Source organism: Olea europaea, chromosome 22 (genome assembly GCF_002742605.1).
Source record: "Olea europaea var. sylvestris chromosome 22, O_europaea_v1, whole genome shotgun sequence".
NCBI classification, from domain to species: Eukaryota; Viridiplantae; Streptophyta; class Magnoliopsida; order Lamiales; family Oleaceae; genus Olea; species Olea europaea.
Window position 1 is genome coordinate 9,925,165 of NC_036258.1, and position 14,135 is coordinate 9,939,299.

At 32.2% G+C, this 14,135-nt stretch overlaps 2 protein-coding genes across 2 annotated transcripts; one reads left to right on the forward strand and one right to left on the reverse strand.

The window, feature by feature from the left end:
• Positions 1-1,767: 1,767 nt before the first annotated feature.
• LOC111371677 (mitochondrial import receptor subunit TOM9-2) lies at positions 1,768-2,343 on the forward strand. Its single transcript, XM_022993802.1, has one exon. The coding sequence runs from the start codon at positions 1,858-1,860 to the stop codon at positions 2,173-2,175; it is 318 nt and encodes a 105-aa protein (XP_022849570.1). The 5' UTR covers positions 1,768-1,857; the 3' UTR covers positions 2,176-2,343.
• Positions 2,344-4,953: 2,610 nt separating this feature from the next.
• Positions 4,954-6,234, reverse strand: LOC111371143 (pentatricopeptide repeat-containing protein At4g33170-like). The gene has a single exon (XM_022993051.1). It carries the CDS (start codon positions 6,232-6,234, stop codon positions 4,954-4,956), a length of 1,281 nt encoding a protein of 426 aa, XP_022848819.1.
• Positions 6,235-14,135: the final 7,901 nt, after the last annotated feature.

The following is a 14,135-nucleotide window of genomic DNA, read 5'->3' on the forward strand; positions in this document are numbered from 1 at the left end:
AAAATATCTATTTAATAATTTTTTATCTTCCTCTGATAGATTCCATTCTTTTATAGATTTAGATGCTTTGGTATATATCTTTTCAAATTTCTTTGTATATTCATTTAATTCACACATATCTCAAATTTTTAATAATTCCATTTCTCTTTTAGCTTGTAAAGTTTCTTGAGTAATCATATCAATTTTAGTTTCTGGTGTATCTTCTCCTAATAATAGGTGTCTAAAAAAATTTTCAATTCGTTTTAACACTTCTTTAAAATTTTCAGCATCTAAACTTTCATTGCTATCTATGGTAGTTGTAGATTTTTCACCATATTTAATTTCTTCGGAAGTTATTCTCCAGATATCTGAAATAATTCCTCTAAAAGTGTGGATTATAAAGTTATACGCTTGAGTGGTATTTCATTTATGAAAAGCAACAGCTAAATCAGTAGCTTTTGCCTAAGAGTCAATAATTTCACTTTTATTATTGCTATCATCAATATCTAACCATATTCTTGTAGTAGGAATTTGTTCAGTAAATAATTTTACTGGATTATTATCTCTAAGATGTATATGTTTGGTTGATATAGTTTTTGGTTCCTTTCTAAAATTGTAGCCCTCTTGTTCTTTTATCCATTCAAAATTTCGGTCATCAAATTCAACTCGAGTCCAATCTGTATTAATATTAGTTCTACTAGTTTCTCCAATTAACGGCCGGTTTTCAACTTGTTGATTTAAAGTTGGAGTATTAATTTCAATAATTTCTTTTTTGGGTGGAGGATCATTCATATATATATTTTCAATTTGCATAGCTAATTGTTCTAAGCTTTGTTTATAAGCTTCTAATTCTTCTCGAGTAACTTCAAAGAATTTTGTTTCTAATTCTTCTATAACATATGCCGGTAAGGGTGGTTCAATAGAGACATAAGAATCTTTTTTATTTTTTAATTCTTTAAATTTTGATTCAATTTATTTATATAGGATTTTTGGTCCTATCTTAATATTGTTATTAACAATTTCTAAATTTGATTTCATATTTTTTATACTAGTTATGACATCTTGATTTATAATGTCTGGTTTTTTTAAAGGCTTAGCATAATTATCATATTGTTTTAAAAATTGATTTATAATAATATCTTCCTCTTCATATTTGAGAGATTCATCTACCAGGATTTGTAATACTTTATTTTTTGTTTCAACTAATTGTTGAGAATTATTAATTTGTTTTATTTCTTCACCTAGAGATTTATATTCAGTATTTAAATTTGTTGCTAATTCTTACAATTTAATACGATTAGTATTAGTTAATATACCAATATTTTGTAATTCTTCTAAAATCATTTGATCTTTTCTATTCATTTTAAATAATATATTCTTCAATTTCGTTACTAGGCTTTGATACCAATTTTTTACAAGGCGAAAAAATTAAAAATAATAATTTGAGAGCTTAATTGAACTCTTTTAAAATTAAGATGGCTTGGTTATAAATTTTATGTTCGGGGTATTTTAGATAGATTTTAACCTTTGAATGATCAGAAATCATTTTGGAAAAATGACCTTCTTAAATGGATCAATTCCATGTATTTCCTCGAGAGTAAAAGAAGTCTTCAAGTGCTCTCTTCTTCATTTTCACGTTGAAAAATTGATAATTAGACTTGTCTTGGATTATTTTTGCTTTAAGGGTATTTTGGACATATTATACTTTTTAAAATTAAAAATAAAAATTATTTTAATTCAAATATTTGGATCAAAGGCTATTTTCAAAAAATATTTCTTCTCAAACGATTCCCAATATAATAATTTATTAATTTTAGAGAAGTAAAGGGTTTAGGGTTTAAGTAACAGAGCACAAATCGGCTTCTTCCGCACACAACAATGGTGTCTGTAGGAAAGAAGAATCGATCCTTAAGCAGATCCAACCGAGCCAACGTCAGCACACTGTCCCGAGTCTCTGATTCTTCGATCGTGCGGAAAGGAAAGAGCACCGTCTGTGACGCGGCGTATGTGGCGAAGCGTCTGATGAAGAGCACCGGCAAGGCGGCGTGGATTGTCGCCACCTCGTTTATTGTTCTGGGCCTGCCGCTCATCATAGAGATGGACAGGGAGGCGCAGTTAAATGAACTCGAGCTCCAGCAGACGTCTCTTCTCGGCACCCCGGCTTCCCAACCTTCCCTCATGGGCCCCTCCTTCTAAGTGATTATAGTCTGTAATGGTTTTAATTTTATGATTTGGGAACTGGGTTTTGTGTTTTGGATTTTGAGAAAACTGGATGATATTTGATGGTATTATAATCTTCATTGCTAGTATCAAAATTTCTCCATACTTGGAGATTTTCTTGAATTTTGTTACAATCTTGTCCAATCCAAATTTCCTAATGATCTTGTTCAATTGCGCCTAATCGAAAATACGTAAAGACATTTTTTAGTTAGTTTGGAACTGGGTTTTTGAGAAAACAGGATATTATTTGTTGGGATTATAACGTTTATTTGTTAGCATTAATATTTTCAATGTTGTTATTCAATCTTGATTTTGTTACAATTGCGTCCAATACAAATTTCTTAATGATCTCTTTTAGTGATTTCGGAGCCGGGTTTTGTGAAAACTGGATTTTCTTTGTTGGGTTTACAATGATGACTGTTAGTATAAATATTTGTCAATATAGTGAGGAAGTATTTGGATTGAGTCCAATCCAAATTTTGTAATGATCATTTTTAGTTATTTTGAGAAAACTGGATGTTCTTTGCTGAGATTATTACTTTGATTGTTAGCATTAGTGTTGATGCTCTTTGATATATTCACCTAGTGTTCATGGAATTTGTTTGTGTGTGTGTAAAATTGACACTAACAATGCTATAGTGCAATCCGGATGCTGTTCGCTGTGACTATATCTCTGATTTTAATCTTTAATTAACAGATACGAAACGTGATTTTACTTCCAGTATGATGGCTTATTTTCTGAATGGTTTGAGCAATATTCGATACAATAGTTAATTGAAAATATATTCTGTTTTTGGCTATTGTGTAACATATGAGCTATCATCTGTTGTTCATTTCTATGGGAGTGCAGGATGAAGCAGATTCTTCAATAATCTATATTTCCATAAATTTTATTAAAAGTGCTTAATATTTATAACAATGCTTAAGGATATGATACTGCAGCTCTAGAGAATGCATGTGTTTCTGGTTTGACAATTTACTTTTCTCATTTTGGATTATTTTCCCAGTATAAACCCTTGAAAAATGCAATGGCCATTACCGCATGCTTAGTGAAAGAGATACAAAGTGGTCTTATTATCTTTTCGTCAAAAGACTTACAGAATTTCCTCTGTTTAGATGGAGGGTTGCGATACTTTTTCTTGTTTTGAATATATGATGTTTGGATGAAGTTCAGATGCCATTTTTTTAACTTATTCATGTAGAATATTAGAAACTCGAATTGTGAATTATATTTGGTTTTGGTGCATTTGGATTGACCAACTCTTGAGGGTCTCGCTGGTTTCAAATTTATGTTCAGCCTGCTGTCATTTTGGTTGGGTGGTCGAACTTCCTGTGTTTCATTGCGATAACTGAACTGATGGGATCACAAAGAGGAGGATGAAGGTAAGGGTCAAGTTCTTGGGTAGGGAGAGGAGTACCAAGGCAGCTGCTACTCCAGCGCAGCTACCATAGAATCAATTTAAAATTTAGCTATACATAAAAAATAAATGAGAGATTGATCCGTCTACGAATTGTTTTTAAGTATTAAAAACAACTTAACATGTAGAATCAACGAGTAATACTGGATGCACAATTGTGGATTAAGAATTTGAGTCGAACAAGTCTTTTAAAATTACTAAAACCTCCTAAATTGTTTAATATATCGGGCCTTATTGCCTGTTCTGTGTGGGTTGTTGAGTCAGGCAACAAATCACGACACGGTCTGTTTCATGAAGGTTTGGATTAGGCTTTCTAACCTTGTGTCAGGGTCAAGGGATAGTCTCAGATAAACTAGTTCTATGGGGCGTAGGCCTTTCAAAATGTAACGGAGCCGTGCAAAGATTTTCTCGAGAAAAAGAGGATTTCTCATTTCCTTCTCTCATTCAAAAGCGTGCATGAGACTTTCATCTCACAAAGCTCCTAAGTGATAAAAGAAATCTATGAATCGGAATCCTGATGTATATGGATATAAAAGGTACAATGGGAGCAAAAATTTCCAAGAACATGTATGGTTACAATTATCTGCGCTTCCAATGTGCCTATGATGTAACACCTGCGGACTAGTTTCAGTTAGGTTCTTTTAACTGGGTGGATCGTTCTCAACTTGGACCTTCGCCCATTTCGACACTACAGTATGTAATCTAGCAAATATCAAACCAAAGAACATATTGAATACAGAGAGTTTTTACGTAATTAGGTGAGAAGTATAGACATTTTCTTGAGCCCAAGTTCCTTTGGCATTATAAAAATGAAGTTTTATTGCAGACAAATCAACAGGGGAAATACACCTACGGATTAAGAAAACAATTCCAAAAATGTATTTAAACAAATATATGTAGTACACAAAAATAGGCAATCATGACTTAATACAATTCCTTTTGAGGTTGAAGAAATGATATCAACAACAACGTTTTCTTGTTCTATCCGCGTCTCAAGCATAATTAACAAGAAGCCAACTCATGTTGGTGCACTTTGAACTGAAACTGCTTTCAACGTTTCCCATTCACGTATGAACCAAGAGGATACTTTACCAGTTCAGTTTTCACAGAATCGTAAGCAACTAGAAAGAGATTCTTTGAACAGAACACACAAATCCATCCCATTTTGTCAGCAGAATCAGAAAATGTACATAGAAAACTCTAAATTGATGCTTGAACGAGTAACATTCCATTTCAAGGACTCAAGGAAGATGTCAATCAGTTTCAGCTCAGCCCAGCCATGATCGTTTCTGGCAATACATAAAAGAAATTTTAGTTATCGCTTCTTCTAACTAAATTACCAATAATCATCACAACTACAAGTACCATTCAAGAACCTATGGTATCTACGAACATCCCTTACAATTATTTCCCTCTCTACTACTCTGCTAATGTACTTGAATGCTTCATGACAATCCTTACAAATCCTCAAATTCTTTATAATCCTCAAAGCCTTTCCAGGAGGTGTAACCCCACTCAAAAGCCCAAAAGCAACAGCCAGTTTCTCACTGTGATATGAAAGCATCTTCCTCTTCTCGTTCTTCTCTAATTCATGAAACATTTCTTCCCAAATCGGCACATAGCCTAATTTCTCTATCTCCTCCATCAACTCTGCTAGCTTTGCATATATTTCGTTGTTCCTCACGTGCCTTCTATCTCCAGAAAAGAACACATGAACTGCTCCCTGCACTTCAATCCAACTCCTTCCAACTTCCTTTTTCACTTTCCTATCTTTCATTATTTTCCAAACTTCTTTAACCTCGTCCCAGCTCCCCGCACTTGCTAATACATTTGCCAAAATCACATAAGCTGAATCATCATTTGGATCAATTGCCTGCAATCTCTCGCTCATTCTCCAAGCTATGCTGGCATTTTCATGGTTCATACAACTTGACAATAACACGCGCCATATGGCTGCATCAGGCTCATAGGGAATTGTCAAAGCAATTTTCTCTGCCGCCTCTAACCTTCCAGCTCTCCCTAATGCACCTGCCAAACAAGTGTAGTGCTCAATCCGAGGCTTCAATTTATACTCCATTTCCATCTTATTAAACCACCTCTCAGTCTCTATGGTCATACCAGCATTGTAAAATGCTGTCAAAATTGCCAAAAAACTATACTCATCGGGCTTCATTCCTCGACTCTCCATCAAGCTCAAAAGCTCAATCACATATTCTTTATCCCCATGTTGCGCATACCCTGCCATCATTGCATTAAATCCAACTAGATTCAATTCCATTCCCAACTCATTAAACACTTTTCTTGCGTCCTCCAAGACCCCACATTTTCCATACCCATCAATCAACGCAGTCCCTACGATCACATCCAAATCCAACCCGGTCACCATTGCGTGTCCATGAATAATCCGACATTGCTCGAACATGGTCATCCCAGACCCAGCGCACAAAGCCCCAGAAACGCTGTACGGATTTGACAATATATCTTCCCTCCTCATCTCAGTAAAGTATCTCAAAGCATCAATAGGCCTCTTATTCTGAGCCAACCCATTGATCATCGCGGCAAAACAAACCCCATCTCTCTCACACATTTCATCAAACGCCTTCTCTGCTGAATTCATATCCCCAGTCTTGCAATAAAGTGACACTAAACCCGAACTGGTAAAGGGATTTTCTTGCAACGAGAACTTGACTACAATTGCATGTAATTGAAACCCAAAAATATAATCTGGTAATAAAGAACAGGTTCTGAATAATGTTGCTAAAGTGCGAGCATTGGGGAACGAACGGGTGGGGTGGCGGAGCATGGAGAGAAAGAGGTGGAAGGCGGTGGAAGAATGGGAGAAGGCAGAGATTACCGAAGCCCATGTGACAGTATTTGGACAAGGGATGGAGTGGAAGAGTTGGAGTGCCGAAGAGTGAAGATTGGACTTAGAGTAAAGGGTGATAAGGTTGTTGAAGAAAGAGATGTTTTGGGGAGTGGGGCTTCTGCATGTTTTAATGGCTTTTGCATGTGCACAGCGAGGGTCAATATTCGTTTCGAGTGAATTCATCCCAGTTCCATAAAATTAAGGTTTATGTGCTTGAAGCTTTCATTTATCATTCAAGTAGGGGGTGTCAACCCACTCCATCCACCATATAGGTGGCTTTTATATCTTTATCCCGATTTATAAACTTGATGTATATTTGTAAATTAAGTTGAAAATTAAGCTCCTTGTATAGATGAAATATACTGAGATTTTAAAAATAGTGAGATGGTAACTAGGGATGGACACAAGGGCTGGCATGGAGTCACGTGACCTCCCAACTTTAGGGCAAATTCATTTTTTTCCCTTTGACCATCATTAAATCTTCTATGTTTTTGTTTCAATTTTTGAAGTCATATGGGATGTCAAATAAAGTCGAAATATTGTATTTTTAATACCATTTCGAAGTGTTCACGACTTAATTTTCTATATCGTTAATGGTACGCAAAACAGTCAATCGTAACAAATGTTACGGCTTGTCAAAATAAGCTGTTCTAAATTAGCATTTCGAAAATTTTGATAACATGCTAATTTTAAAAATTCTTCCACAATCGTATGCTATCCAAATCCCCTATGTCATCTCGAAACTCGTTTTGAGAACTACATTATGGATATATCGAAAATAATTAAAGCTGTGTCAAACGTGCATTTTAAAAAAAAGAAGAGACTATCTCATCATTTCTTTAATTTTTTTCAATTATTTCATTAACATTTATTATTATTGCGCAACAAATTTCTCAACATAATGTAATTTATTTTATTATAAAATTTTACACAATGTATAACATCAAAAACTTTCAAAATTTTACATTCGAAAAAGTTATACCCTATGTAAAATTTGGACGTAAATTTATATTGAGTATGTAAATTTTCGAATGTAAAATTCTTGCAACTTTTATGGAAGTTTAATTTTGTCCTCACAACTCAAAATGTCTACTTCTGCCACTAATGACAACACTGAATTAGTTGGTTTAAATTTATTTTTTGTCCAACATCTAATAAAATTGTACTAATTGACAATCTATCAAACTCTCTGACAAAATCCATGTACATGTAGCACGATTGTTGAGTTAATTGCTAATTAATTTAGTGTAAGCCCTTGAATGACACAAATTCATTAAAATTTATTTTTCTATAAACTAATTCTTAACAACATATTCTTTTAATAAAATATTTACACGTGGGCTCCTAATTATTTCCTACTTTTGAACCGTACATACTCAAAAAATCCATTTCTCACAAAATATATCCTCAATAAATCTACATCAAACATGTCCTAAATGTTGTCATCGTAGATTAATTCAAACTTTGAGATACTCAGAGCAAAAATGAAGATTTTGAGCTTAATTGAATGAAGGAATTGAAGACTGACCTGATGGCATAGAATTCATGTGAAGCATATGAGAACAATAGAAGGAAATTCACAAATTTCAGGGGTGAAATTCAACTTATAGGAGTTGATATGCATACTTTTAGAACTTAATTGATTGATGCAAATGAAGACTTAGAATTGGTGTGAAGCATTAATGGAGTTGTTGGGGGAATTCCCAATTTATTTATTTATTTTTTTTTTTTTGGGGGGGGGGGGGGCTGCATGCACACTTTTAGAACTTGGGGAAGACCATTCTTGGATAACTATGAGCACTCTTTCTCAATTTCCATTACTAGCTAAAAAAAGGTAAATAAATAGAAAGAAGTTCAAGATAATAAAAATTAAGAAAAAGGAAGATTGACACTATATACTGAAAAAGATTAAGAAGCTATGCGCTTTAAATGTGCTAAAATAATATCATGGTTCTGTCACTTTAATTTTGAGAATCTTCATAATACGATATGGTCGTACAATCTCTCTATAAGGAATAAAGATATTAAAAAACTATATAACTGAAAGATATTTTTCAATTATAAAGTGAAAAAGAGAGTTTTGCTTCCTTTTCCATCCAAGTTGCTTTTCTCTTTTTCACTTCTTTTTTCCATGCAGTTTGGTTTATTTTTTGCTCACTTTCACGTTTCCTTGATTTGTTTTTAGATCACTTACATGTTTGCTTATAGCACCACTTTTTGTTAATAATGAATTAAGAAGTGTTAGTTTGAAAAGGAAACAATAATGTGAAACTCCCTGTACTTGTAGAAGTGCATTTCAGATATGTTCGGTTGGAATCTACTCACGGCAACCCAGTTGAATTAAGAGAAGTTGTTGGTATTATTACAGGGCAATCAATTGAAGTATCGAGTGCTCAATTAAATTCATGGGTACTAAAGAACATGTGCATGCCCTACATAAGGAAAACTAAAATTCAATGGAAAACTCTGAATTATACTTCCAATTGCCTTGATCTTCATAATGGTTTCAAGGTCTAGAGTGTCTGCTAATGTCCAAACAAGATTATAATACTGAAAAAATGTTGGAAAACTTGATCCTAACGAGGGAATAGAGAAAGAAGCCAAAGAAAAGAGCAATGCTGAAAATTGACTTGAACTCGTAATTGCTATCCTGAGATTAAATTTTTCCCCCCTAGGATTGTTTTTAACGCTTAAAAGAACTCACGGCAACTGGTTTGTAGAATTAATAAGCATTAGAAGAAGAAAGATACTAAGCAATTGTGTTTTTTCCTTAAAACTTGAGAAAAAATGAAAAGGATGAATATGTAAAGAAACATTTATAAAACTCTCTATAAATGGAATGATTTCAATTGTTAGTGATGTAATTGTGTAGAGGAATGAAATCTATCTTATACATATAGATTCTCAATCATACAACACGAAAAGGCTTCAAAGATTCATTAAAAGATATATATATATATATATTTTTAATGAAAATGTGCCAGATAACGAACCAGAAATTTCAAACCAAACGGTCCAAAAATTGGCCTAAGTGATCGCCTAATACATAATCGGACAATTGCCCACGAAATGGTTTTGGCCTTGAGTTATTGAAAGTGACGTTGGGCACTCGTCCAAACAAAATTGAACGCCTCCATTTTCTCTTCTTGTTTTGTTTTCAATATTTTCGTACTTTCTCTAGGCACACATACGGATTAGATACCTTTCGATTTAAATCTAACTATAGTATAATTTTCACGAAGCATCATTGAAATTAAAGATAACACGATAGCTTTGAACTAGTTATTCCTTGTGATGATGCCGGTGAAAATATACCCACAAATGTCGAGTGTTCACAATAGGGCTGCACAAAAAAATCACGACACCGCAAATCAAACCAAAACCATTGAGTTGAAACCGTTGGTTTGGGTCCACGTGGACCCATGGTTTTTTCCCTCAAACCGAACCAAACCGTTTCAAAATGGTTTGGTTTAAGTTTTGATTTTCAAAAACTGCACAAAACTGAACCGAATCATTTTAAAATTTTTTAAAAACATTAATTTTATTAACTTAAAAATTTTGCAGTTTTCACTTTAAAGAAAAAAAATACAAGTTTAGTAATACAAACTACTACCAACCTATTAAAATAATCATAGAAAGTAAATTAGATTCATCATTATTGGTATATGGTTTAACAAGTTCACAACACATGTTCTCACCTAATATCTAAACTAAACTTAAATTATTCCAAAATCATATGAAATGGAAAAAAAAAAAAAAAACATGTATTTTCAACAATCAAAATCATAATTCAACAAAACTATGTCAGCAAATCATGTTAAAAGTTTCAAAAGTCCTAACATAAACTTTCATTTCCCAACATTTAATACTTGCTTGCCATTACTGAACGAATCACCAGTCACCTTTAAATATTAGTATGCTAATTTCTGCCCGAATCACTCCTTTCTCTCTTTTATTTCGATAAGTCTCAAATTTTCATTCAAACTATTTTTTCCCTGTTCTTTCTTCTATTTGTTGTTTTTAAACTTATTATATACTTGTGAATTGTGGTTTGATAGAAAAATAACTCTTTTTGTGACTAGATGATTAATGAACTTCTTTGTGGTTTGAAAAGAACAAGGGATAGATCATATTGATTATATGAAAATTTTAAAGTTCCCTAACTAGTACTACTATATTGTTCTTTCATAAAGTAGTTAAAGAATAAAATTCGTCAATTTCCAATAAGTCGAAATTTTATCGATCTTTGTACATCTAAACATATTCCGTTCAATCCTTATTAAACATCTCACTAGTAAGACGAAATAAATTTTAATCAAACTATATTAGTAGAATGTAATTCTACCTATACCAACTGCTATATGACAATATGAATGTCAAACAAAAAAAAGAAGTAAATAAAAATGAAGAAAGATGTATTTGTTCATTAACATCTTTTAGCAATAAATTTTGAAAATAATTTATTCATCGATTTCCTGGTAAATATGAATATAATTTAACATTTAACATTATTAGTTCTCGTTTAAACTTGTATGTTAACTTATATTAAATATATTACTATAACGTCGATAGGCGATAGGTAAACCACGGATTAAAACCGAACCAAACCGCAAATTATGATTTGGATTGGTTTGGTTAGAAAAATAAAATGGTTTGATTTGGTTTGAAAAAATTTTAAACCGCATAAAATGGTTTGAGTTTAAAATACAGTACAAATCGTCCAAATCGAACAACATTCGCCCCTAGTTCACAAGCTCCTCAAACTGACTTAGCACTAATATGACCTTGCACTCATTCTACTCGTTGAACTTTTAAGAAAGAAACTCTAATTCTATATTGAGGCGGCACTACCTCGAAATTCATTTAGGTGAAGTTCTTCTATTATCTTTGTTACTTTTAGAGATACTTGTATTTAATACTGAACTTCATTAAGAACTTTAAAGCCCAACCCTTCTTTAAGGAACAACTAGCATTATATAAATAGGATAGGGTTCTTGCGAAAATTATAATATTGAAACTATCCACTTATCTAATGATTTATTGTTTTCCTTTGAACTCGTAGATTATTGTTTTAGTAAGGACCGGTAGGATTGCCGCCTTGGTGAATCTTTTAATTTAGGAGTTTCACACACATCCTACTCGAAATAAATATAACTAAATCTCTCAATTGGCTTAACATAATTTAAAGAAATTATTCCACTCTTGATTAATTTCGTTTCGTAGTCATGTCTTAGATCTATATATCTAGACTTCCCATTAAATACTTCCTTGTATACTTTTGTTAATGTGGTTTGACTATCACACATAATAGATATCGAATATGTATTCGGTCCAAAGGTAACTCATATATAGTTTCTTAGATTTTCAAGAAACTACACTTCTTCCAAGATTAAATATCCAAACAAAAGTTGATTTACTCTCGCTAGTGCTAGATATCCAACTAGCATTAGTAAATCCTAATAGTAGTCATGTCTTAGATCTATATATCTAGACTTCCCATTAAATACTTCCTTGTATACTTTTGTTAATGTGGTTTGACTATCACACATAATAGATATCGAATATGTATTCGGTCCAAAGGTAACTCATATATAGTTTCTTAGATTTTCAAGAAACTACACTTCTTCCAAGATTAAATATCCAAACAAAAGTTGATTTACTCTCGCTAGTGCTAGATATCCAACTAGCATTAGTAAATCCTAATATAGCTCGGAACTTAGAATATTGAAGACTTAAATTTTTGGTTTTTTTTTTTTTAAGTAACCAAGAACTCTCCTAATAACCTTCCAATATTCTTTGCTTGGATTACTAGTAAACTTATTAAGTTTACTAATTGCAAATGCTATATCCAATCTCGTGCATTGAACATAAGACTCCCTATAACACTTGTACATTCCAATTAAGCAATAACTATTTCATCATTCTTTATAAACTTAGAATTTGGATCAAGAGGGGTACTATACTCTTTTATATTCAAATATTTGAATTTATTTGTCATATTCTCGATATCATGTGATTGACTCAAATAATAACCCCAGTATTCTTAATAACTTCGATACCTAATATGATATTCATTTGTCCAGGATCCTTTATATTGAACGTAGAAGATAAAAATATTTTTATTTCTATTGTTCCATCCATGTTATTGCTCAAAATCAATATATCATCAACATACAAGCACATAAATATAACATATTTATCACATACTTTTGATTATAAACACTTATCTACATTATTATGTATAAAACCTAAATGAAATAATTGATAAGTCTAATTTTTCATGTCATTCATTATATAATATATACTTGTTTTAAATTATATAATAATTTTACTAGCTTCCACACCTTGCGTTCAGTTTCAAGTGAAGAAACCTTTCAGGTTGTTCCATATAAACTTCCTCATCGAGATCCCCATTTAAAAATGTCATCTTGATATCCATTTGATTAATATGCAAGTCATATATGGAAGCTAATGTGAAAAATATCCTAATTGATGTTATTCAAGCTACCAATGCATATATCAAAATAATCTATTCTTTCCCTTTGTCTATAACCTTTAGCTACTAATCTAGTTCTAAAAGTATTAAGTTATCTACGTTATATTTTCTCCTAAACATTCATTTACAACAAATAGGTTTATACCCGGGTGTTAAATTTACAAGTTTTCACATGTTGTTTGGCATAATTGAATACATTCTATCTTTAATTGCATACTTTCAAAAGATACGATCATGAGAAGCGATAGCTTCTTTATAGGTTTTAGGATCAGTTTTCATTTGTAAAAAAAAAAAAAAAATTGTTTTTACAACATTCTTCTTATTTCCCTCTACTAAGAAGATGTTTTGTAGGGATTAAAATTAGATTTTTTAGTAGCTTGTGATGTAAATTTTTGAAATGTGTGATTGAAAAGTTGTGGGATCTATAAAAGATATTGTTAATATTGATTGTTTGATTTTAACTTAAATTAAAATCAAATTTAATCAAAACCAAACATGGGCTAAGTAAATTAAAATAAGTTGAGAATCAATTTTTTCCAGTCCTAAAGTCTTTTTTATTTGAGTTTCACGGTAGCCATAATACTATCTTCATCAATGAAGTTCACCTTGCCCTCTTTCTTGTTTTGTTTTTGGTGTTGACAATCTTTCGCAAAATGTTTGAGTTTTCCATACACAAAACAATCTCCCTCGAGCTTCTTTTGAGACTTTTTGTAGCCTTTGTTAAAAGATTTCCTCTTGTTGAATTTGTTGAAAGGTTTAGTCTTTTTCACGGTACTAGCCTTTGAAGTGTATTCATAAAAGTTTTCACTTTTATCTCGTCATCAATTCTTGCTCAATTCGGAGATGTTTCTAAACTTATTCAAAAGAGTAATCATCGAAATTATGAAGAATTTTCTTTCGATATCATTTTCAAGTCCCGAAAGTTTAGCAATAATTTCTCATACTTGGAAAGATTTTGGAAGTTCAATCTTGATCACCTTCAGTTTGTTGACGAGTACTTGTAATTCATGCACTTGAGAAAGAATTTCCAATATCTTTTGCCCATGATGCGTTGATGTACATATCATACAACCAATCGGATAGTGCATTGAGTATGTGATTGCGACAAATTATTTCATCTTTTTAATGCTTTTGCCTCTCGGCTCTTATGACATCT